We start from the raw sequence: 23,264 nt of genomic DNA, 5'->3' as shown, positions 1-23,264 counted from the left end.
CGGCAGCCATGAGCGCCGTGCTGGACGTGCTGTGGGAGGACAGAGATGTCCGCTTCGACATCTCCCCGCAGTGAGTGTCGTCGCCCCGCCCCGCCCTTACAGCAGGGCTTTCGGGCCCGTCCGGCGCCTGCCAGTAGGCTGAGCGCTGCCCCCCAGTAGGCTGGGCGCGGCGGCCATCAGTGGCGCGGTGCATGCTGGGAGCCTTCCCGGGGTGGCGGCGCGGGGCGAGCGTGTTTTCCTGTCAGGGCGGGAAAAGGCTTGTGTGGCCGCCGAGACCTAGGCGGCCTGGCTGGGCAGGTGTTGGTAGGTGCGGTCAGTCACCGTTTACAGTCGTAAAACAAAAGGAAAAAAAAAAAAAGTTGCACACTTAAGGACTGAGGGAAGGGTGTTCTTTTCCCAGCAGCCTGTAGCGTTACCTGGCACTGAGAAGTAAAAACAAACTGAAGGTGTGTCTGAGGAGGCGGTACCAGTCACTGGTAACAAGGACTCGGTGTCCCTGCCGTGGTGTTGGCAGCCTGAGCTCACGGGAACGGGCAGTGGCTGCTCAGCCTCTGAGGGGCCGGAGCTGGAGGGTTGTCACGTCCGTCCTCGTGGCGGCAGTGCTTCCTCACTCCTGTGGGCCTTGACCTCTGACGGGCTGTCAGCCTTATCTGAGACATAAAACTTCTGCTCTAGCTTCTGTGGCCTGACCCTGCATAGCTTTTGTAATATAGAGCTAAGAAATAGCAGCTGGTTGGTGATGGTTTTTGGGGGTGGAGGCTGAAAGTGTACTATCATGCTTCATCTCCCTCCTACTCAGTTGACCTTACAGATAACACCCCTTGTCCCTCAGACATGCTGCCTGCAGTAATTTTAGAAACATGAAATTGTATCTTGTATGTTTAAGCAGTTCTGTCTTATTTTCTTGTAAAATTGTCATGTAGACAGGGCCTGCTTCCATATTTGCTTTAATGCTAATGTTACTATTCTTGGTACCTCCTGTCTTTTGTGCTGTTCTGGTGATGTATTAAGTCCATACCTAGTGTCTCAATCCTGATCTCCAGTGGTATCTCATGGAATTCCCCTCTGATAATGCATTTTGTTTCTGCCATGCCAATACACTGAAGAGTTTTGGCAGCTTTACACAATACAATTCACACTAAGATTATCTGTTATGTAATTAAGTGGTTAGACCAGTTAAATGAAGCAAAATACAAGAAAAAAACCCACCAAAACAAACCCCTACACCCTTTGTGGTAAATTTAATAGAGAATTTCACATGTCAGCATACATTTGAGATTTCCTTTGCCAGCATCTATTCTTTCCTGAGTCCAGTTCCACTCCTTATGTTATAAATGAACAGTAAGAGGCAACAAACTATCCATTAAAAATTATGTGAATGCAACTTTTTTGCTTTTCTCTCCCAATTTTCACACACTTTCTCCCTATTTGGGGTATAGTTTGCTTGGTCTTGCTACCTAAATTTTTATTTACAGTTATAATGTAGTAATAAGGCAGTAATATTTTTCATATGCTAGATGTAGTGATAACAATTTCAGGTATATAATGTTGATTTGTGTATATGTGTGCATATGTGGATTTTTCATTGTATGATGCACTAAGCAAAAAAAGGAGAAAGGAAAGTGATTGAGAAAATAGAAATGGCCACCTTTTGGAAGATAAATCTAATCTGTTTTCCACTAGGTAATTTTTTTCTTCTTGTATTTTTTCTTTTAGACAAATGAAAATGAGACCTGGAGAGGTCCTTATAGACTGCTTAGAGTCTGTTGAAGATACCAAAGGAAACAATGGAGACAGAGGTAACTGCATGTTCAGGGAAATTGTAATTTTTCTAATATTTAACCTGTGTAGGTTCATGAAAGCCTTGTGTGGTTTCCATTGAACCTGGTGTCAGTGGTCAGTGGTTGCAGAAGACAGATCCTGCCTATTTCACAGATCTCTCTCCCCTTGGAGTATTTTCAAATAGGATCCCTTGTTCAAAGTTACAGGAAAGTGATAATCTTATCTCAGAATTTGTTTAGAATTGAAAGCCATGTAAGAATAATCAATTTATAATGGTCACATTTTGGTGATCTTTTGCTGTAATCATGTTTAATGCTTAGTGTTTCCTAACTTGGTTTAAACCGAATCAGTAAGGAATATATATAGTGTGCAAGGGCATGAAGCTGCCAGCATGATGAGATGACCCCTCCTGGCATTGGATGTGTTGCTGCTGTACAGGGTACAGAATCAAAGAAATTTGCATGTGACAAAGGGGTGAGGTTATTCATGAAGACAGCTGTGATAGTTAACTCACTGCCTTCCCCTTCTAGCCAGAACAGTTCTGCACTGATTGTGTCTCCACGTTTTTACCAAAGTCAGATGGATGTGAAATCAGTAACTGTTCTGGGTTTGGTTTTGAGAATTTTGTTATATATTAGAGGTTTCATTTGTTCCTCGCTGGATTTTCTCTCCTAACATTCAAAACAAAAAACCCTGTTTAGTTGTTTTTCTGCTTTTTCCCATCAAGGCAAAGGAATATTCTGGTGTTTCAAAACTAGAGGTAAAATATGTACCACAGAATGGAACATTTAATTTTATGAAATTTATTCAGATTAAAAATATCTGCACACTTTATTTCCAGGTAGACTGCTTGTGACAAATTTGCGGATTATATGGCGTTCACTGTCACTGCCCAGAGTCAACCTCTGTAAGTATCATCTCCTGTTAAACAAAAGCAAATTTTGTGTTTCCTTGTGGTTGCATGCTATTCTTTGACAATAGTATTGATTACAGTATGGAAAAGCATAGCTCTGTTGCTCTGTACAGTTGAAATAAACTGTTACTAATAGAATCCATTTGTAATATAGGAACTGTTATAATAATTCATAGCAAAATATTAACTGTTAATTTCTCAGAACAGAAGTTGAAGAGTACTTCAGACATATTTTTCGTTTGGCTTATGTGGGATTCATTCGTTTTCCTAGAAAGAAACAAGTTTGAGTTTTTTCATGCTTTGCTTTATTTGTACCTCTTGTTGTCACCTGTTTATTCACATTCTGTATTGTCCGACAGTTTTTATTCCTCACCAGTACCTACCTTTCTGAATTTACTACTGTAAGCGCTAATCAAGCTTCTAACTATATGAGTAACTAGGAAGTCTACTCATGCTTAATTAGCTGAAAAAGGGGCAGGATGCACTCACTTGTACCCAAATTATTTCCAGTGCTCAGTTCCCAACAGCCAGTCAACACTGAAAATCTGTATTCTGTTCATAATGTATATAAACTTACACCCTTTGCCTGCTTGCTGTTCTGCATTAGCTATTTCATATAAGTGCATTCACACACACTGCTACTTTTATATGTATTTATAAAATTTTCAAAAATAATTGCTTGCTCGTGTATTTATGTTTTAGAATAGACCTTTTTAGAGGAGATTACAAGGAAACTTAGGGAGTAGTTCAGCCCTATAGAAGCTCAAGGAAGTATAACCTATATCTTTTAGAGTTTAAAATACTCTCTAGCTTTCACAATAAGGCATTATTTCTTACATTAAGGTGTAATTATTTTAAGGTGCAATTGCATTATTATAAAATAAAATAAAAATTATTTTATGCCATTTTTGAACATTTCTGTTTCTTCTAGTTTTAAAAAAATTCTTGTAAGCAACTGAGGAAATAGTCTTTTTCTGGTATTTTCATAAGTATTAATTCTGTAAAGACTGAATATGCTTACCTGCAGAACTGCTGCTACATCTGAGCTTTTGGAGAAGCAGAATCTTCCCAAAGCAAATTCTAGTTCTCTGATTATTTTTTTTGGTAACAGTATCAGCAGCAGGATTGTCATCTACAGTCAGATTTAGCCCAGCACTATTTCAGTGCATCCGTTTGTTTTGGAAAGAATGGCTAGGATGCTTTGTTTTTATTTCCTATCTGAGCACTACTATAGAAGAGGCAACGTGAAATTTATAAGTGGTTTTTCTTCTTTTAGTTTCTTCTCCACTTTTGCTGGTTTTTTTCTTTGTCATGTCCTTAGCTCTTCTTCTATAAAGTACCATATCAATGTATAAAGTTTTATTTATACAGGTAAAATTTACAGGCGACATCATGATGAAGCAGACCTTGAGGGAACAAACACTGAAACTATGGAAATTCTGATTAGATATTAGAAGAAAAATATTCACAAATGGTGGCAATCAAATAGTGGAACACAGTCCCAGAGTGGCTGTGGAATCTCCTTCTTTGGAAGTATTCAAAACTGAACTGGACAGTACCCTGAGTAGCCAGATGGAGTTGGTCCCACTTTGAGAAGAGCATTGGACCAGGCAACCTCCCAAGGTCCTTTCCTGCTTAAATTAGTCTTTGATTTTATGATGAGGACCTAGACCATTAGCCACAATGTGTAATTCTCACAAGTAGCAGCCAAAGCTGTACTACAAAATTCAGTATTGTACTTTGTAGTTTTGACTTTTTTTTTTCTTGTTCTCAAAACTGTTCTTTTTTTTTCTCCCCTAACTTGTAGCTGTTGGTTACAACTGCATTATAAATATAACTACAAGAACTGCCAACTCAGTAAGTTTCAAAAAATACTTTTTAAAATAACAAAAGAAGCTGTAATTCATTGTTTATACTTACTGCACTATATTAACAATAATCTAAAAGTTTACTTGCAAGGACAATAGTAGAATAGTAATGGAAGTTTAGTTTTAAAAGTTGAGAAAGTTTTACAGTTCTATAGAAGTGTGGTTTTAGTCAGTTTCCTAAGGCAGTAAAACTCATGTAATCACACTCTTTGGTGATTCTTCTCCCCTCTTAAGTCAAGCACATGTTGGCTCATTGTGTCTAAATTTAACAAATGTCTAGAGAGGCACTAATTTTGTGCAAGAAAGATCTCAAATACATGGCCTGAATTACATGCAACTGTGAAGCCATTTGTTTGACTTGCAGCAAAGAACTATCAGGGAGATTACGTAGGTTCCTGGGACAGCCACAAAACCAAAAATGCTGTTTCAGTCATGATACTGCAAACACGTAGCAGGCAGGCTTCATTAGTTCTACTGTTGATGGAACTGCTAGTTTCTCCAAAAAACCTGAGTTCAGTTGAAGACAGCAGCAGATCAGTGGTAGAATCAGCATTACACCTACATATACTATTTAGAACAAAAATTCAGAAAATATGTCAAGGTTATTTATTGCCTGTACCGTCAAGCTACTATATTGTAAAAATTTTAAACTTCACTTTTTTCCTTACAGAAATTACGAGGGCAGACAGAAGCTCTGTATATATTGACCAAGTGTAACAATACACGGTTTGAGTTCATATTTACCAATGTTGTCCCTGGGAGTCCCAGACTCTTCACTTCAGTTATTGCTGTACACAGGTAGCATACCTAAAATAGTGTTTCTTTATTTACAAAACTCAGTGAATCAAATATGTTGGATTACTACTGCTGATAGACCAGTATGTAACTGCCCATATTTAACATTCAGAAAACTTTCCCAAAACAGGAGAACACAATCTCTGAAAGGAAGTGAGAGAACGATCACAAATTCCAGTAGATAACTGAGCATAATGAAAATTAATACTAGTCATTGATCACAGTTTATAAACCTTGTGTGTATAAACTATCTGAACAAATAAAAGTACAAAAGAGCTACTTTCAGTGCGATTTTCTATCTATAATTGCTGTCTATAATAATTTCCCATCATTTTAGACCACATAATGGAAGTGAAGAGTTAAATCGTGGTCAAAATTCCAATTGATTACAAAACAGTGGATGTTACCCACCTAAAGATGGGAATTCTGAATGTGTGTATAATACATTACCATAGGTTTCTGTTTAAGAGTATGGGGTGTGTATGATGTACGTGTATTGGATGTTTGTGACTTAACCAGCACTGAAAAATAAAGGAATCTTGATGTCCATACTATATATAATACGGGACCCAGAAGACTTATGCTTTGCAATAGATTCTGGGAGATTACTATCTTAAGGAAAAGAAAGAATTAGTATATACACATGAACAATACAGGATATGAAACAGATGTCAAAAAAACCCTTTTGAGTTTAAAGATAACTTCCTTAAGGAAAGCTGAATTACGTAACAGTTTACGTTGATGAAGTTGTAATAGTACACATTTTTGTGTGACGTGGTGATAAGAAAAGTTGAAAATACACATTTCATGTTGGTGCTAAAATAATAAAGACAATAGAAAACACTGAAATAGTAATGTGGGGTTGGTTTTTTTTTTGCAGAGCTTATGAAACTTCAAAAATGTATCGTGATCTCAAGCTGAGAAGTGCATTGATTCAAAACAAGCAACTGAGATTATTACCACAAGAACAAATATATGATAAAATCAATGGAGTTTGGAATTTATCCAGTGACCAGGTACAGTGAAAAATGAGACTACATTGAATATAGCAAGGTTAAAATGTTTTGGCTTTCATCTAGCAATTATGCTACTATAGTTTTGTAACCTCAGAGGAATTACCCTTAATTCGGTTCATCAGCTGATGCATGTGCAGAAGCTGATCCCATGTATTTGCTACTCAGTACAACAAAGTCTCTTTTTGGCAACCTGAAGTCTACGTGACTTGGCTAATATTCAAGGAACTAGATACACAGTTCCTGTTAAAAAGATGAGTCTAAAACTCTGTATCATCCTGAGAGACAATTTTGTTGTTTCCAAAGTGCTCTGCTGAATATTTGTATGTTTACATGCAGCTTTGACTACAGTGTAAGACTATTTTTTTTTTTTTAATTACTGGAAAATGAAAATACTGGAATAGGAATCTGTGTTTTAAAACATGGAAATATAAAGATTTTAAGGAAAAAATAGAAAACATTTCTATTATTTTATAGGCCATTAGTTGCAAGGATTTCCCAAAGCCATGAAAAAAAATGGGAGCTGTTATTTCTGTCTGTGCAGTTTTAGTCCAGAATGGAAATAGGATCCATCCTGACAAGCTAAAAAGTTCTTTCCTCTACATTCCCTTGGCACACATCTCCACAATTGCCTAAGTTTAACCCGCATGCCATTACGCTTACACTATACACCAATTCCAGATCTGTACAGTTAAGAACACTCAGATGCTTCATGTACTCCCATGAGGCCTGCCGTCCTGTTTTGATCCTGCTTTGCTGCAGTGGTAGGTACTCCCAGCTATTTTCACCACTTAGGTGTTGTATCCTTTAAAGATTGGGTCTTGCTTCCTTGCAGTCAGTAGAAGCATTTCGACTGGTTTTGGTGGGAAAGAATCATGACTTTTATTGAATTAAATATGCAGCTGTATCCCAGTTGTGTTTAAATGGACAGGAGTAATCATCATGTTTGGAAAAAAGGCTCTATACTTCAAAGCAGTTCTAACATACCTTTTCTTTAACAGGGAAATTTGGGAACATTTTTTATTACTAATGTGAGAATAGTTTGGCATGCAAGTATGAATGATAGCTTTAATGTCAGCATACCATACCTACAAATTGTAAGTATCTTAAAACAACCATTTTCAAAATAAAATGGCATAAGTTCAAGTCTTCAGTTAAAACTCTCATCCTACCAAAATTAGGATTTCCTGTCCCACAGTCAGGGAGGAATTTAGTCTTACCAGCATGAACCACAGCATAATTTTTTTTCTGTCCAGATTAATTGGGGGCTTTCATTGGCAGGTACAGATGTTGAAAATGGCTTGTATTTCCAGTTTTCAAACTGTTTACTATGATGCTTCATGTCATCTGTGTACACTGGGATTAATGATCTGTGAACCTGATATTCAGAAATGTACTGTTACTACTCACCACTTCTGATGAAAACACTTTTCCCTGAGGTTCAGGGGTACAGATTTGTTATGATAAATGGGAAGGAATGCTGGTAGCCAACCTTCCAGAGCCAGTTATTAGTACAGGATGAGAAAAAAGATAAAGCAGATTTTTGTCAGGTAATTCCAAAATTTTTAACACCCAATTTTTACCTCTTTACTGTTAGCGTTCAATAAAAATAAGAGACTCAAAGTTTGGCTTGGCACTTGTGATAGAGAGTTCGCAGCAGGTAAGAAGCTTTAATAACCTTTTTTCATTGGTTACATTTTTTATATATAATAGTTCTCTAATTCTGAAATGTTATAGGGCTACTTTTAAGGTACTCAGAGTGTTCCTTCTGGGTGGCCTTTTGAACACAACTTTTAAAAAGTCGTACTTATTTACTGTATCTGAAAGCTTCTTTAATAATAAACATTTGCTGAGTAGCTAGAAATAAATCATTAGTATCTCTTATGAATTTCTCTCACCCTTGTTTGTTTTTGTTTTTCCGTGTAAAAAGTTTTTTCCCCATTTATATAATGGGCTAACAGTTAAAAGCTTATTTACCTCATAGAGAAGCTTTGTCTTTTTTTTTTTTTTTTATTACACTCATGGTTTTGGTATTATAAGATAATACCAAAATACAGATAATGTTTTATCAGCAGACTAGAATTTGCTTGCACTAAACTGAAAATCCCTGTCAAGGGAAAAAAGTTGTTAATAAACAACACTAATAAATATATGTCTTCTTTTTTTTTTTTGTTATATAGAGTGGAGGATATGTACTTGGTTTTAAAATAGACCCTGTGGAGAAACTACAGGAGGCAGTGAAAGAAATTAATTCACTTCACAGAGTTTATTCAGCTAACCCTATATTTGGAGTGGATTATGAAATGGAAGAAAAGGTAATTCACTCATTTATTTTAAATTTGATACAATATTGTGTATTACAGCAGTAATAAAAATATATTAAAGATATTAGATGTATGGATTTACATACTTCAGTGTTTTCATTTGCAGCCTCAACCTCTTGAAGACCTAACAGTGGAGCAGGTTCAAGATGATGTAGAAATAGAATCTGATGAACATACAGATGCTTTTGTGGTAAGCTGCTCCACAGAAAACTAAAAATTAAAATAGTTCTTGTTTGGTTATTCAAATGTAAGCAATGTACAGCTGTAATCCTCTATTAAAGATATGCTACAACTGAACTTCCTATATTTAAAACACACCTACATGCCTCTTATACAAAATCCTGATTACTACAGGTATTTATTTTGTGTATGGATTTTTAACTTAAGAACAATCTATTACTCATAGTTTGTAGTCGATATTTAAAGTAATAGTTGTCTGTTGCTTCTTAATACATTAAGGTCAGGAATAGCTTGAAAACCAGCAGTAGAATATAATCAGATACATTATATTAAAACAAGTCTTCATGCTCTTGGAGCAGATTAATAGATACTGATATCTATACACTCAACATTCATCTAAGATTCAATCTTGAAAGATTTCTAGAAAGGCAGTGATAATTTTGAGTCACTTCTGATGGTCTTTGTACTCCTGACAATACCAGTATAGAAAATCATATTAGTATCTGTCTCCCAGTATTTCAGGAAAATTTATTTTTTAATGTATTAGGTTGGTTGATAACCTTCTTTCTAGGACTTTTCCAAATTTTCTGTGCAACCCAGTAACACCTGTCTGTACAATTGACTGCACAGGTAGGCTGCACAAGTTTTTTAATGCTAGTCTTGACACATCCACAATTTACATGTTTTCTTAATTAATCTCTGAAATTTGGAAGATTAGCAGTCTAGCACCAATCTTATTTCCACCTTCTTTTCTTTTGCTGTCATTTACTGTTGCAGATAAGCTCTAATCTCTTCCTTTCCCTCCTTTTTCCTCACTTTTTGCCTTTTTTCTTTTCATTTTTGCACACTTTTACCTTTTCCTTAAAGGTAGATTCTGTTTGCTCTGTTGGTGTCTTTGTCAGCTGGATTAAATAACTGTTCTGTGCATATTCTAAAAGAAAAACTGGAAGCTGTAAATGACTAGAAGGTGGTTGCTATAGGAGGCAGACTGTCCAGGACTCAAGGAGTGGCTCCACACCAATATTCCATGACACTTGATGACTGCAGTGTAGAGTCTTGTATATCATGAGATCCAGCTGAGAAGGAAAATGCTTTCTTTGCTGCCCCTCGCCAGTCCATAGGGGCAGCTGAAGCAAGACCAGGCTCTTCTAGTAAATAAGAAGATCTAGAGCCCACTGGTCCAGAGACTTCTAGACCTGGGGATATTTTCAGAGATCTGGTTTCCTGAGGGGTTTGAGCCTGAACTTCTGCACACACAGAATAAGAAAGATTGTATCTCTTTCCCAGATCTCTGTCTTAAGAGTAGAAAAATTTGGTTAATTTTTCAGTTACTCTGTGTTCATTTCTTAGATTAAGTATGATGTTAACTGAATTTTGATACTACCTATACATTTTAAGTTAGTTTTTGAAATTGAATAATAAATACTGCTGCACATGAGGCAGAAAATGCTAGAATGCTGTCAGTTTGCCTTCCTATTAACATTTTATTACCTATAAAGTATTTGTCAATGTAACAGATGTAATCTGAAAATTTTACCATTTAAAACTTTTTGTTTATTATGATGGAAAATTCAAAGATTGGTATTTAGTGGAAAACAACATAATCACCAACTTCTGTTAGAACTCTTCTGTAAATGATTTCAACATAGAAAAAACTGATCTTGTTTACAATATAAGTTACAAAAATAAAAACCATACAGACTGGTTTGTTGAAGACGATTTATCAAATACAATTTTTACCCCAAGGAATTATTAACAGATTTGGTTTTAGACTTTTCTGTCCCTGAGATTATGAGTTCTTTCTTTCTTTTCCAGGCTTACTTTGCTGATGAAAACAAGGTAAGAACATCTTTTGTCATACTACCAAATTCATGTTCTTAAAATGGGACAGTAAAATTAAAGAGTACCCTCTGCTTTATTTTATTTCCTCTCTTATGTCATGCATTCAAAAAAGCAACATGATGGGGAGCCTGTTTTTTCAGAAGAACTAGGACTTGCAATTGAGAAGCTAAAGGATGGATTCACACTTCAGGGACTCTGAGAAGTAATGACCTGATGTAGAGTGGCACGTGTTTGTTTCCTAAGCGAGGAAAGACCCTCAGTTCTTACTGGGCTTGTGAGATCTGTAGAAGATAATTTAGAAATATCAGACTAGCAGAGAACGAATATGCCAAAGCTAAAAAGCAAGCAAATATTAGATAGTATGCCCTCAGGATATGTCATAAAGGAAAGATTATTCAAAACCGTCATATGTGTAAAAGCTTTGTATTTAATACACTGTTTCTGTAAGTAGTGAGAGGACAAGCGATATCTAATATGGGAAGAGGCGGGGCCCCAGCTGCTGTTGGAAGCCCCGCCCGCAGTCAGGGCCCTGTTCCACAAGCTCCGGAAGTCCCACCCTTTGTCGGGTCACATGGTATGAGGACCCGAGAAGACCCTCCTGTTTCAGGCCGTAAGGAGCTGCAAGTCTCTCTCCACCACATGAGTGGTGGCTGCCATTTTATTTCAGCCACCGTTATGTGAAATGTCATAGCCCACGTTTTCATAGTGCTTTGTGACTGGCTGACTCCGGGTTTTGACACACTTGTACCCCAGGGGTTTTCAGGAGCGTGACTGGCAGGACCAGCCACCCCATCCTGCTTTGCCCAGAAGGTGGTCAGAGCAGGAAGCCCCCGCCCCTAACAACACAGGGTCTGCCATAGTGTTTCAGCCACCATTTATGGCAGGTAGCCACCATTTTTTTTGCCATTTTACCTGGAAGAATGTCAGAAAAGGCAGCCACCTCCTACCTGCATGGAGACCACCATTTGGGGTAGGGCAGTGTGTGGTGTATAGTGTGATGCTCAATATACACAGTGACGTACTTTCCCATAATGATTATATCAAAATCAAATTTCCATAACTTGCTTAATGTTGTGCAACATAGAAATATCATCATATGTAGAACATTTTGTATCTAGGCATGTTGGCTCTGTCGTTGCAGCGGTGCTGTGTTACCAATAGCTTTAATGAAAAGCAATACTGTTCCAAATACTAGTTTTGATGTCTCATAATTTTGTTAAATGTTCAGCACATATCATTCCAGGTACTTAATTGTAATCCAGGTATCCTTATACAGATTCCCCCCCCCCCTTTTCTTTTTCTAGAGAACTCTTTTAAAGGAATGATCTAGAAAAAAAGTGCACACATAAATAGCTTCTGTGTCTGAGTCATTAGACCTTTATGATGTTATGTGTTAGAGAGAAATGAGTCATTTATTGTTTAAAGGAAGATGCAGCTGTTATGTTTTCTAGTGAGATAAGACCTCTGCGCTATTTTCTATAAGTGGAAAAAGTCAAATGAGCTCTCCTCCCAGCTGTTGTTTTAGCAGCTGACTGTTACAGTAAAGTAACTGTGGTGTGAATATAATTGTCGTGTTTGTAGAAAATCTCTCAAAGTATGTATTTTAATGAAATATTACCTATATTAAAAATCACTATGATTTCAATAAAATTTGATAATGTTATACCTTGTTGTAGTTCTTGCATTCAAATGGTTGTGTTTTCATCCTGTTTCTGTTACATTCAAAGAACATTTTACCATATGGGTAAAAAGCATTCTCTATCTGGGCAAAATACAGTCCTTCATCAAGGTACATTAAACAACTTAAAGTTGCAAATGTTTTGGATGTGTATGACAACCTTTAATAAAAATATAAACGTTCCCAGTCTAAATTGTGAAACCTTCAACATATGCATAATTTTTCTAAATTCACATTCACTTTTCAAACTAGTCTGATTTGGGGCTTTTTTAGTTTTTAAATTCAGAAATGTTTAGGTTTTTTTAAATTACACATCCATTAAATAATGTTAATATGGTGGATTACATGTTTTTAATTCTCTGTTCTACCTTTCCTATGTACTGTTTTTGCTTTTGTTTAACAGCAGTTAACACCATTTTCAGTGCAGTTGAATTTAAAAGGGTTGATAATGTCTGCAGATTATCTGAAATTAAGAATGATGTTTATTAAGGGGGAGTGGAAACTTAATTTAAAATTATTTTTGAAAGCAGAACTTTGCCTGAATATTTTATGTCTAAACAGTAGGGTTTTGTTTACAAATTAATATAACCAAATGGATATTATGAAGCAGCTCAAAATTAATTTTATAGTATTAATATCTGATGAAACTGCAGATGTGATATGGGTATGTAAAAAAATAATCTTAGAGTATAGATAATTGATGTAAAGATCTGGAGTTTTTTAACATCTTTATGACTGCAGCAATGAGAAGTATTAAGCAGCTCTGAAAAAGTGAACAGTAGTTGTAGCTGACAACTTGATTAATATTTCTATTTCAGAATATTTGGTAACATGTATATTTACAATCTTGCTCATGGCTGTCTCACTGAGGGTCAGATTCTGCTGTCCTTACTCAACTCAAATAATTTCTTACGTTGCACGTAATCTCATTGATTCATTGTGGAGAATGATGGCAAAACCTGACCATAGTGACTAAAAGCAACAGTTGCTTCTTTCAGTCTTTGACAGCTGCAAGAGCAACTCTTTTTCCAAACCATCCACCCTAAATTCCAACCTGTAAGAGTATGTACCTATAATTAGCTGGCGAGATTAAGTTGCAGAGGCTCCATGCTGGGCAAAGCACATTGGTCTGCCTTTTTTACAGACAGACCTTTGGGCAGACAACAACTAAAGCTTTCTGCTCCCTCCCCTTTCCCAAGTATTTGCAAAATGGATTCCCAAAGGGAACTCACTGAAGAGCTCAGACTTTACCAATCCACCCTTCTTCAGGATGGCCTCAAGGAACTCCTTGAAGAGAAAAAGTTTATAGATTGCTCTCTAAAAGCTGGTGACAGAAGCCTGCCTTGCCACAGATTGATTCTGTCGGCATGTAGCCCTTATTTTCGTGAGTATTTCTTATCTGAGCAAAATGAAGAAAAAAAGAAGGAGGTAGTTCTAGATAATGTCGACCCCAACATCCTGGATATGATTGTCAAATACCTTTACTCAGCAAGTATTGATCTTAACGATTCTAACGTGCAAGATATTTTTGCTTTGGCCAGTCGCTTTCAGATCCCTTCTGTGTTCACTGTGTGCGTCTCCTATCTTCAGAAGAGGCTTGCTGTTGGTAACTGCCTGGCCATCCTCCGACTGGGTGTTCTGCTTGATTGCCCAAGACTTGCATTTTCTGCCCGTGATTTTGTTTCAGATCATTTTGTGCAGATCTGCAAAGAAGAGGACTTCATGCAGCTTGCCCCGCATGAACTTATCTCAGTTATTTCACCTGACAGCTTAAATGTAGAGAAGGAAGAACTGGTATTTGAAGCAGTAATGAGATGGGTCCGAACAGACAAGGAGAACAGAGTGAAGAGCCTGGGGGAAATTTTTGACTGCATACGTTTTCGTCTTATGCCAGAAAAATATTTCAAAGAACACGTTGAGAAGGATGATATAATTAAAAGCAACTCAGACCTTCAGAAAAAAGTAAAGATTATTAAGGATGCTTTTGCTGGAAAACTGCCCGACTCTAGCAAAAGTACAGAAAAGTCAACCAAAGGGGAGGTGAATGGTGATGTAGGAGATGAAGATTTACTGCCTGGCTACCTAAATGACCTTCCCAGGCACGGCATGTTTGTCAAAGACCTAATTCTTCTGGTTAACGACACTGCTGCAGTAGCTTATGATCCTCTTGAAAACGAATGCTACCTAGCAGCCCTGGCAGAACAGATTCCCAGAAATCATTCCAGTATAGTCACCAAACAAAATCAGGTCTACATTGTTGGAGGACTTTATGTGGAAGAGGAGAACAAGGATCAGCCTTTCCAGTCATACTTCTTCCAGGTATAAGCTTTGTAATCAGTGGTGCAATACTAAGTGCCTGTAAGAGTTACTGAAATGTATTCTGGGTCTGTGCAAGTGAGTTGTCTGGTCTCTGTACGGTCGCTGGAGAGAACTACCTATAGAGAGTTATTCCGGTCTGCGAAAGATAAATGAAACCAAGGGACTTGCATCTTCTCTCTCAAGATCAAGCCCCTGATGAGATCTCAGAAAAGGTTAAAAGGATTAATATATTATATTTAGGCACTGGCTGTTATTGTTTAAGACCCAGATTTCTCATGGTACAGGTGCCTAAGTTTAAGCCTAATCATATCGTTGTAAAATACCTTTTGTGAATTTCTGTTAACATCCATGAAAGTTGAGTGCTTAGCTGCTTCAGATCTAATAAGATGTCTCCTTTTTTTGCATCTGAATTATTTTTATTACAGCAGTAATGTGCATATTTTAAATGCCACTTTTTTGTCACTAAAATTCCAGAAGCCCTTTTGTTGCATCTACATTTGAAAACCTAAGGGCATTCTGAAATACCTAATTTAGAGGTAGAAGGTTGTTCTTTCTCTTGGCAAACTGTCAATGTCAGTACAGTAAATACTGTGTTTCAACCAAGATTGTCATTTTATATCTTTGTGAATCTGTATAAATATAAGGCCAACTAATACAAACTGTATTCTGCAACATATATCAGAAAAATTAGCAAAAATACAATCTAGCAGGCTTACACAATAAACTAATGTTGTGATGGTTTTAGCTACCTGGCCACATGCTTTGGGGGATATTTAAACTATTTTGTGGTGAATTATGGAATATGCTCTTGGCCATGTCCTGTCTTTAGGCACATTGGCCTAAAAGAGTGAAAGTAAGTCCTGTTTCAATAGAAAATAAAGCAGAGTGATAAGCAGTGATAGAATTTTAAAGATTTTTTCAGATATTTGAAAATGCAAATCTTAAGTGTTTATATGAGTATGGCTCACTGATTTCACACACAGTGAAACAGTTGGTTTCAGGTGTTTGTTCTATTTATGAGAGAGAAGTCTAGCTTGCTAGAGAGGGATTAGCACTATTATGTAGGTGTAAAACACTAATCACTAAAGTGAAAAACTTGTTACAGAAATATTATTCTAATAGAAATACTGTGTTGATGTCATAATATATAGAATCCAGAACTGAATAGTCTCAGTCTACTGGAAAGGGGTCTCTGAAAAATTAAACCTTGAGATTGATATTAAAAATTGATGTTTTCAGAATCCTACTTTATATGTCTATGTCTGTTTCCTGATATCCTGCTCTCTTTCTTGTCATCTTTAACCTTGCTTGCTGCTGCTACTGCCTACAGTTAAAATACTTGTCTCTGTTACCCGTGGGACTGTTGTTCCCTCTAAAATGTTAATATGGTGCCAAACTGATTTTCACTTAGTGATCCCCATTTCTCCACCAGCGAGACACCTGTTACCATTTTATTTGGTAGCTAGCAACTCAGGAGAAAACAAGGCTGCCACTGGCTCAAAAATGCATGACTAGTTTATTTCCTATCATCAGTAGATAAGTCATCATCAAGACTGATTCACTAAGCATGCTGTGATCTGTGATGGGTATATCTTCTCCTCATTACGCCACCAGATTCAGCTACTGGGGTAATGAATCTAAATTTCACTGTTGCAATAAAACTCCCTGTCCAATAGGGCTGATCTATCAAATCTGGGAGATGCATTTCAGCACAGAGACCTTGACTGTGGAACATACTTCTGGAAAAAGGATGTCACTGAGCTATACCCAGATCTGATTACTTTGACTGAACTTTCTCTCACCTTTATGCTCATGCAAACTCACATTTTACCTTCCCTTCCTGTACATTGTGAAGCAAATATCTATGCAATAGAAGAGAGAAAATACTCTTTCTGAATGTTAGAGAGCATTCAGGTTCAATTGTAAGTTCTCAGATCAAAACAAAAATTAAGCACCACAGTTCTAGCAAAATACTGTTTTGTTTTGTTTGTTTTTCTGCTGTCCTCCTTCTGCTGCTTCTCCTTAGGTGTTTTCAGCATACGGGATGTGACTTGGGACAGCTGTGAGAGCACTTCAGTAAGGATGACATCAATATTGTTGGCAATGGAGCTGCACTGCCTGCCTTTTTTGCTTAGGAGTAAAGTTTTATTCATTGTGCCATCAGAGATCTTGAGGAGCTTTTGAGGCTATTTTTGATGAAATACCACCTCTTCTGCTCTAGGGATTGGAGAATAAACATCTGTGCCATTTGCCATGTAATATTTCCTGACCATGAAGAGGAACGGTGTGAGCATGTCTGGCATCTCTCTAGCGATGAGCACAACAGGCTAAATGTGTAGGTGTGAAATGGCAGGAGTGTCTGCTCCCTTCAGGCAGGAAGAAGAACAACTTGTTCTTTCAAACATGTTATAGGGAACCCAGAGAGTGAGGGACCTTTGAACAAGGAAGAAGAGCTTAACAAAGAGGCAAAGAAACTCTGTGAGGCTGAGTGAGGTTGAGCAGATGCGAAGAGAGCTGCCTGGCATTGACTCTGCTAGGTCTTAGCACTGTGAAGCATGGGCGGGTAGAAGTCATCACTCATTAGCTGCACTGAAGGAAGGGCAGGTTGCAGTCAAGCAGATGAGTTGTTGAGAGATGCCAAGTGCAATTTTGTGGAACAGTGTTTGTTGTGTGGATTTTTACTATTTGCCTTTCCTAACACTTCCTGTTCTGATGCTCTTTCAGCTGGATAGCGTCGCTGGTGAGTGGGTTGCACTTCCTCCACTGCCATCAGCCAGGTGTCTCTTCGGCCTGGGAGAGTCCGACAGCAAGATCTATGTAATTGCTGGCAAGGACCTTCGCACTGAGGAGTCTCTAGATTCAGTATTGTGCTATGATCCTGTGTATGTTTAAAATTCAATTATTCCCACTGAGAACGTGTAAATAGCCCACTGTTAGTTGAAAGAGCCTAACAGTGATACTCTTCTTGTTCCAGGGCAATGAAATGGGGTGAGATCAAAAAACTACCCATCAAAGTATATGGCCATGCTACCATCTCAAACAATGGATTGATATATTGCCTTGGAGGAAAAACTGATGATAAGTGAGTCTCTAAGTCTTTTCATGACAATTTATGACATTATTTGGTTGGTCTTTTAGAGGTTACTTTCCCTCACACTCAGAAATGAGGGTCTCCCTTTTTTACATCTCGGGGAACACATTATGGTATATAGGATATTTTTTCCATTATAAGGTAAGATTGCATATAAATTGTAATCCCAACTAGTTATTTTAATGACCATACTTATTTCCAAGGCAAATTTTACTTACACTGGAGACACATTAGTAATATATAGCTATGAGGACCTTCACTGAAAGTATTATTGCCTTCCAGATAGAAATACTTAGGTGCCATGGAATCACTGTGTCAGTTTTTCAAATTTTCTGACCTGTGATGCCTGTTGTATCTTAATGGGTGTAACGCTAGGAAGATCAAAGTTTTTACTCACACTGAGCATGTGGTGGTAATTTTTCAGTGTTTGTATAGTGGACACTTAAGATACAAGCTTGAAAAATCAGCCAAAAACAGTAGCATAATCTTTTATAACCTTTGTCATCCATTTCTCCACAAAACCATCTGAATAGAATGCGCTAGGAAAGAACATTATCATTCTCCTGTAAGGTACAGTGAAATTGCTGCCCTGTGTAAGCAGCATTTAACATTTGATGTAGTTCTATGGATGTGGTTAGTGTGCTGTAGACATGCAAAGATTCCCAGATTAGATACAAGAAAGGTGCTTATGGAGAGGAAAGAGGTGTTACACAAACCCAAAACAATCCACCTCAACTAGGTCTTGCTTGGACCAAGCCAAAAGTTCATTAGAAATAATCACAAGTTTTCTTTTTCCTCCCCAGGAAATGCACTAATAGACTATTTGTATACAATCCCAAGAAAGGAGACTGGAGAGACCTGGCTCCAATGAAAGTGGCTCGCTCAATGTTTGGAACGGCTATCCATAAGGGCAAGATTGTCATTGCAGGTGGCGTCACTGAAGAAGGCCTTACGGCATCTGTTGAAGCTTTTGATCTGACCACCAATAAGTGAGTGCAATATTCAAGCCATTTTTCAGCTAATATTTTATCATCTAGGCTTTTAGGATGTCTGAGGTAAGAGTCACAAAGGTGTTCAGGTGCCTGTACTCCCACTGAGACACTTTGTCTACATTCACATCTTTAGCCACAGCAGCAGCATCTTAAAGAGCCCATATCTCTGGCCATTTTTCCTGCACACACACACACATTTTCTATGCTAGCATTGCAAACATGATCAAAGAGCTCATGTAGCAAAAATAACCCACCCCCTAATCTTTTTTAAGTCTGATTACTTTCCCACTTCACTTGGCCACACAGCCACAGAAACAGCTGTACTGGCATAAGAGGGGAGAAGTGGGAGAGATGGGCAAGGGCTGCACAATCTAGTTGAAACAGCACTGGCACTGAACGTAAAACCCCAGCAAGAGAAATCGGGTGCCAGAACAGGACTAGCTGAATGTTGTTCTTTGGGTACATGGCCTTGTGATGTCTTGCTGTTCACTTAACTTGTCATAGCAAATACAATTTTTACCACTAGTAAAATAACCACTAGTTCATAACAGGCAGATAGTTCTGCTTATTTATTTAATATGAAAACTCCAGGAAGACTTTCAGTTTTAAGTGTGTGCTCTGAAATACTATAAAGAAAAAGCAATGACAAAAGAGAGTCACATCTGGAATTAGTTTACTTTTTGGGTCCAGGTATGTTCCAGTGTTCTTCCTCACAGTCAGAATCTTTTGCAGCCAGCATCCCTCAAATGTTTATTCTTTTCCAGGAATTTAGACCCTCTGTATCTGTGTCTTTCTACTCTTCAATTTTCCTGTTACTTTTGTTACTTTTCCTTCCTATGATCTTATTTACAAACTTTCATTTAAAATAATATCAGCAAAGCTTTATTATGTAGCTTAAACTTGTAGGTGGTCCTGGATGCACCTTTACTTTACAAATAAGCACTTCTATTGTATATAAACACACTTGGCTGTGCTGTCTTCACTGACAGGTGTCATTGCAGCCATCAACCTCACAATAAAAGCTTTGACTTGAATATACGCTATCCCAAAGAGACTTGCTTATAAAATTTAACAATACAGAATGTGAATTATGCACATTTTCTATATGCATAATTCTATGAGGGAACTTTGGACTTTACACCTTCCATAGGAAGCAAAGAAAAGTAAAGGTCATTTTGCTACTGTGACACTTGGCACATTCTTCTCTTCCATTGTTCAGAAACATGTGCAACTTGTGTTCTGAAAAATCTGCAGGTTCTTGTCATGGTTTACTCTGTTTTCTTACAGTCAAGTAACAGTGGGAGAGACAAATTAACCCATTAGTTTTGATGTTGACATTATCCAGAATTGGGATGTCTGTATGTTTTCTGTGTTTGTAGATGTGACTTGTCAGATATTTTGAAATTATGCTAATGAACTCCAGTGACCTTTTTTAAACTCAAATTATGTCAGTGCCACTTGAAATGAATCATTTCCAAAATGCATATAGGGAAAAAAATGAGAGCAGCCGGGGAACAATACCTCTGTATAAAGCATATTACTGGTAATAGGACTAGGTGACCTGTAAGGAGTGGTCTCTGGGAAGAATTGTCATCACAGTGTAATTCTGTCACTTAAGACTTGCAGGAAGTCCCTGTGGGGATGGAGACACTGCAGCTCCCAGCTGATAAATTTACTAAACCATTCTTTTACTAAACCATTCACGCAAGCGGTCCTTGGTGCCTGAATTGAGGTCACCTAGAGGTGTATTTCAGTGCATTCACTTTTCTCATGTGTTTACTTAATTTAGGTTTTTCTTTTCATCTTTAGGTGGGAGATTATGCCTGAATTTCCCCAAGAGAGAAGTTCCATCAGTTTAGTCACCTTAGGTGGAGCCTTGTATGCTATTGGAGGCTTTGCAATGATTCAGCTTGAATCTAAAGAATTTGCACCCAGCGAAGTCACTGACATATGGAAGTAAGTTTAATTTTAATCACACTTTCCTGCTGAAAAGCTGTATCTAAAATTGAGGTTTGTAGATACTGGAGGGTAAAATTAGTTTTCTGTTTAACTCTGGAAATGAACCATAGCACAGGTTGTAAAGCACTTGCTGACAGACAGAAGTGTTTGTCAGAAAGTAACAAATAAACATGAGACTTGGATCTAATGACTACTTCCACCTACTAATAATTTGAACAGTCTGAGTCATGATCTTCAGTTCTTTTACTCTTAACGAGAGTAAGTTGCCATATCTCTTGGCAGGTTTGGCCTTGTAAGTGTACTATAAAAACATTCTGTTTTGTGACATTCTTAGGCAGAAAAGCCTGTATACACAGAAGTTTGTACATATTCATGTGTTAATAGTCAAATAAGTAATTGTTCCAGGAGAATCAGAAATCCTTGTCTCCTAGATTTTTTAAAAAATCTAAATCACAGTAGCAGTGATGAAGCATCCCCTCTCTGCTGTGACTCTTCAGTTGCTAAGGTAATTCGGGAGTTTTAACTGGCAGAAAAATTGGAAGGATTCCCAGATAAAAACACCTTTGTATGTCAGAATCTGAAGAAATTCCAAGGAGATACTTAAGATAAGGAGGAAGCTTTTATAGGAGTAATTAAAGTATGACACAGGCCAGCAACAAGCTTTAGGGACAAGGAAAAGGACAACTCACATGGACAAAAACATCCTTCCGTTCTGTTCTAGAGAACAAAATCAGCCTTTTGTAGCATCCTTCAGCACACGGTTGCAACAGGCCTTTGTAACATGTGGACTATCCTACTTTTCATGTACGTGTGATGAAGCATCAAACTCAAAATTTTAAGATATGTTCTGACCTTATTTTGCTAAATGCAGGTATGATGATGAAAAGAAGGAATGGATTGGCATACTGAAAGAGATCCGATATGCTACTGGAGCATCCTGCCTGGCTACACGTTTAAACCTCTTCAAGTTATCAAAACTGTAAACAAAATGCTGGAAAATATGATATGGTGAGGGAGTTTCAAGAGGCTCTTCCTGTTTTGTTGCATGAAAACATCCCCATATTGTACAGCGTTTTGTAGCAGCATACTAGTAACACTGTTAACTGTTAAACAGTTCATCTGTCTGTCCAAGTCTTAAGATATTTACTAGCTAACCAACAACTGAATTTTTGCCAACGTTTAAAATCCTGAAAAATTCTAATCAACAATGCTGATTAGAATAAATTAAGATTTCAGAGAGAACTCCATTTTTTCACTCTGTGAAGTTGCCAATAAAACTAGCAAGACTTCCTTACACTTAGGACAATTCAGGGTATTGGTGCCTTATCCTCCAAACAATGCCCATGCGTTAATAGTTAAGATCAATACAACCAGTAGGTAGCTAGTTTTATTCTAACTGGCTGTACAGCCTGATTTCCCCCTTTAGCAATGTATGTAGATCCTCCATTCTTCAGCCATATTTTAAAAATATTTTCAGTAGACCCTTCTAAAAATAATGTAGTCTGGAATGGAAGTGCTTATTGAAAACTAAAGTGGCCTAATACTATGTGGCCTAGGAAATGCCAATCATCTCAAAGCTGTACTAGTAGCCAGATGTGAGGAGACACAGACAGACATTCAAAGGTTAATAGCTCTATTGTTTCACCTACTACATTTAGGCTTCTGATAACAAGGTTATTCCACTTTTTTATGCTTTTATATTTATTTCCAAAGTAAATATTTTATGGAAGTTTTTCTCAGAGATCTGAGGCCATTAACAAGCATTCATTAAAAAGACCTAAAAGAACTGATCATCAAATACCTACAGCAGAGGAGACTTTTCCATCTCATAAAACGTTGATGCATTTTACTGTTGAAACTTTTAACAATTAAACTTTGTTTTTAAAGCTATAAAAGTGTCACTTGATGGTGTCTCTTCTAGACATCAGCTCATCATCACTGTTACATTGACAGGATACACATTTCTTAGTACAGCCTTTACCCAAAACAGAGCACTCAGTTTTCTTAAAGCAGAGCATGCCCACTGTTTTTAGAGTAACTCTTCAAAGGATTTCTTCATTGAATAAAGAGGGTATCATAAATCTAAATCTAATTACAACTGATGTAGCAGAAAAACTAGAAAAGCAGCCCACCACACCTGCCTGAATAGCAATTCCAGCTATCAAATCAGCCCTTGCATTGCCTTCTTAGGAGACAGAGGTAAACATATGGCAAGGGCCCAGCCATCATAGTTCATTTCAGGATGTTACTGTACACCAATACTTAATCTGTGGGACATCTTTTCTGTTTTCCTCTTTAATACCCAAATCTTCAGCTGTTCTTGGCATCTTTTCATTGGCTCCAGTTAAATCACTGGTTTACACCAGCCCATCTGCTCTAACACTTCCTGATTTAATTTAGAAGGAATGACTGCAAAGGATCAAAAGCAGCGCATTTTACTGAAATACTTATTTCAGTCAATAAATATTTCAGTAGTTATTTAAATAATTAAACTTCTATTTACTGAAA

General features: G+C 37.4%; 2 protein-coding genes across 2 annotated transcripts; both read left to right on the top strand.

Moving 5' to 3' along the window:
* Positions 1-6: 6 nt before the first annotated feature.
* BBS5 (Bardet-Biedl syndrome 5) lies at positions 7-12,380 on the top strand. Its single transcript, XM_026852464.1, has 12 exons — positions 7-70; positions 1,717-1,799; positions 2,624-2,689; positions 4,503-4,552; positions 5,234-5,361; positions 6,239-6,374; positions 7,373-7,468; positions 7,969-8,031; positions 8,552-8,686; positions 8,802-8,885; positions 10,691-10,714; positions 10,830-12,380. Exons 1-12 carry the CDS (start codon positions 9-11, stop codon positions 10,914-10,916), a joined length of 1,014 nt encoding a protein of 337 aa, XP_026708265.1. The 5' UTR covers positions 7-8; the 3' UTR covers positions 10,917-12,380.
* A 1,121-nt stretch (positions 12,381-13,501) lies between these two features.
* KLHL41 (kelch like family member 41) lies at positions 13,502-23,260 on the top strand. The gene is made up of 7 exons (XM_026852463.1): positions 13,502-14,714; positions 17,439-17,596; positions 17,689-17,796; positions 18,609-18,794; positions 20,607-20,753; positions 21,628-21,764; positions 22,470-23,260. Exons 1-6 carry the CDS (start codon positions 13,503-13,505, stop codon positions 21,737-21,739), a joined length of 1,923 nt encoding a protein of 640 aa, XP_026708264.1. The 5' UTR covers position 13,502; the 3' UTR covers positions 21,740-21,764; positions 22,470-23,260.
* The last annotated feature ends 4 nt before the right edge of the window (positions 23,261-23,264 follow it).

Source organism: Athene cunicularia (genome assembly GCF_003259725.1).
Source record: "Athene cunicularia isolate RWA chromosome 7 unlocalized genomic scaffold, athCun1 chr7_part1, whole genome shotgun sequence".
Classification (NCBI taxonomy): Eukaryota; Metazoa; Chordata; class Aves; order Strigiformes; family Strigidae; genus Athene; species Athene cunicularia.
The sequence above is the reverse complement of the archived record's forward strand: the minus strand, read 5'-3'. Positions and strand labels throughout refer to the sequence as shown.

Excerpts from the sequence above, each read along its gene's own strand:
- KLHL41 (XM_026852463.1), top strand. The coding sequence starts at position 13,503 with ATGCTGGGCAAAGCACATTGGTCTGCCTTTTTTACAGACAGACCTTTG. Across the intron at positions 17,797-18,608 it reads GGAGGAAAAACTGATGATAA|GAAATGCACTAATAGACTAT; the intron begins GTGAGTCTCTAA and ends TTTCCTCCCCAG. Across the intron at positions 20,754-21,627 it reads GAAGTCACTGACATATGGAA|GTATGATGATGAAAAGAAGG; the intron begins GTAAGTTTAATT and ends TGCTAAATGCAG.
- BBS5 (XM_026852464.1), top strand. The coding sequence starts at position 9 with ATGAGCGCCGTGCTGGACGTGCTGTGGGAGGACAGAGATGTCCGCTTC. Across the intron at positions 1,800-2,623 it reads AGGAAACAATGGAGACAGAG|GTAGACTGCTTGTGACAAAT; the intron begins GTAACTGCATGT and ends CTTTATTTCCAG. Across the intron at positions 8,687-8,801 it reads ATTATGAAATGGAAGAAAAG|CCTCAACCTCTTGAAGACCT; the intron begins GTAATTCACTCA and ends TTTCATTTGCAG.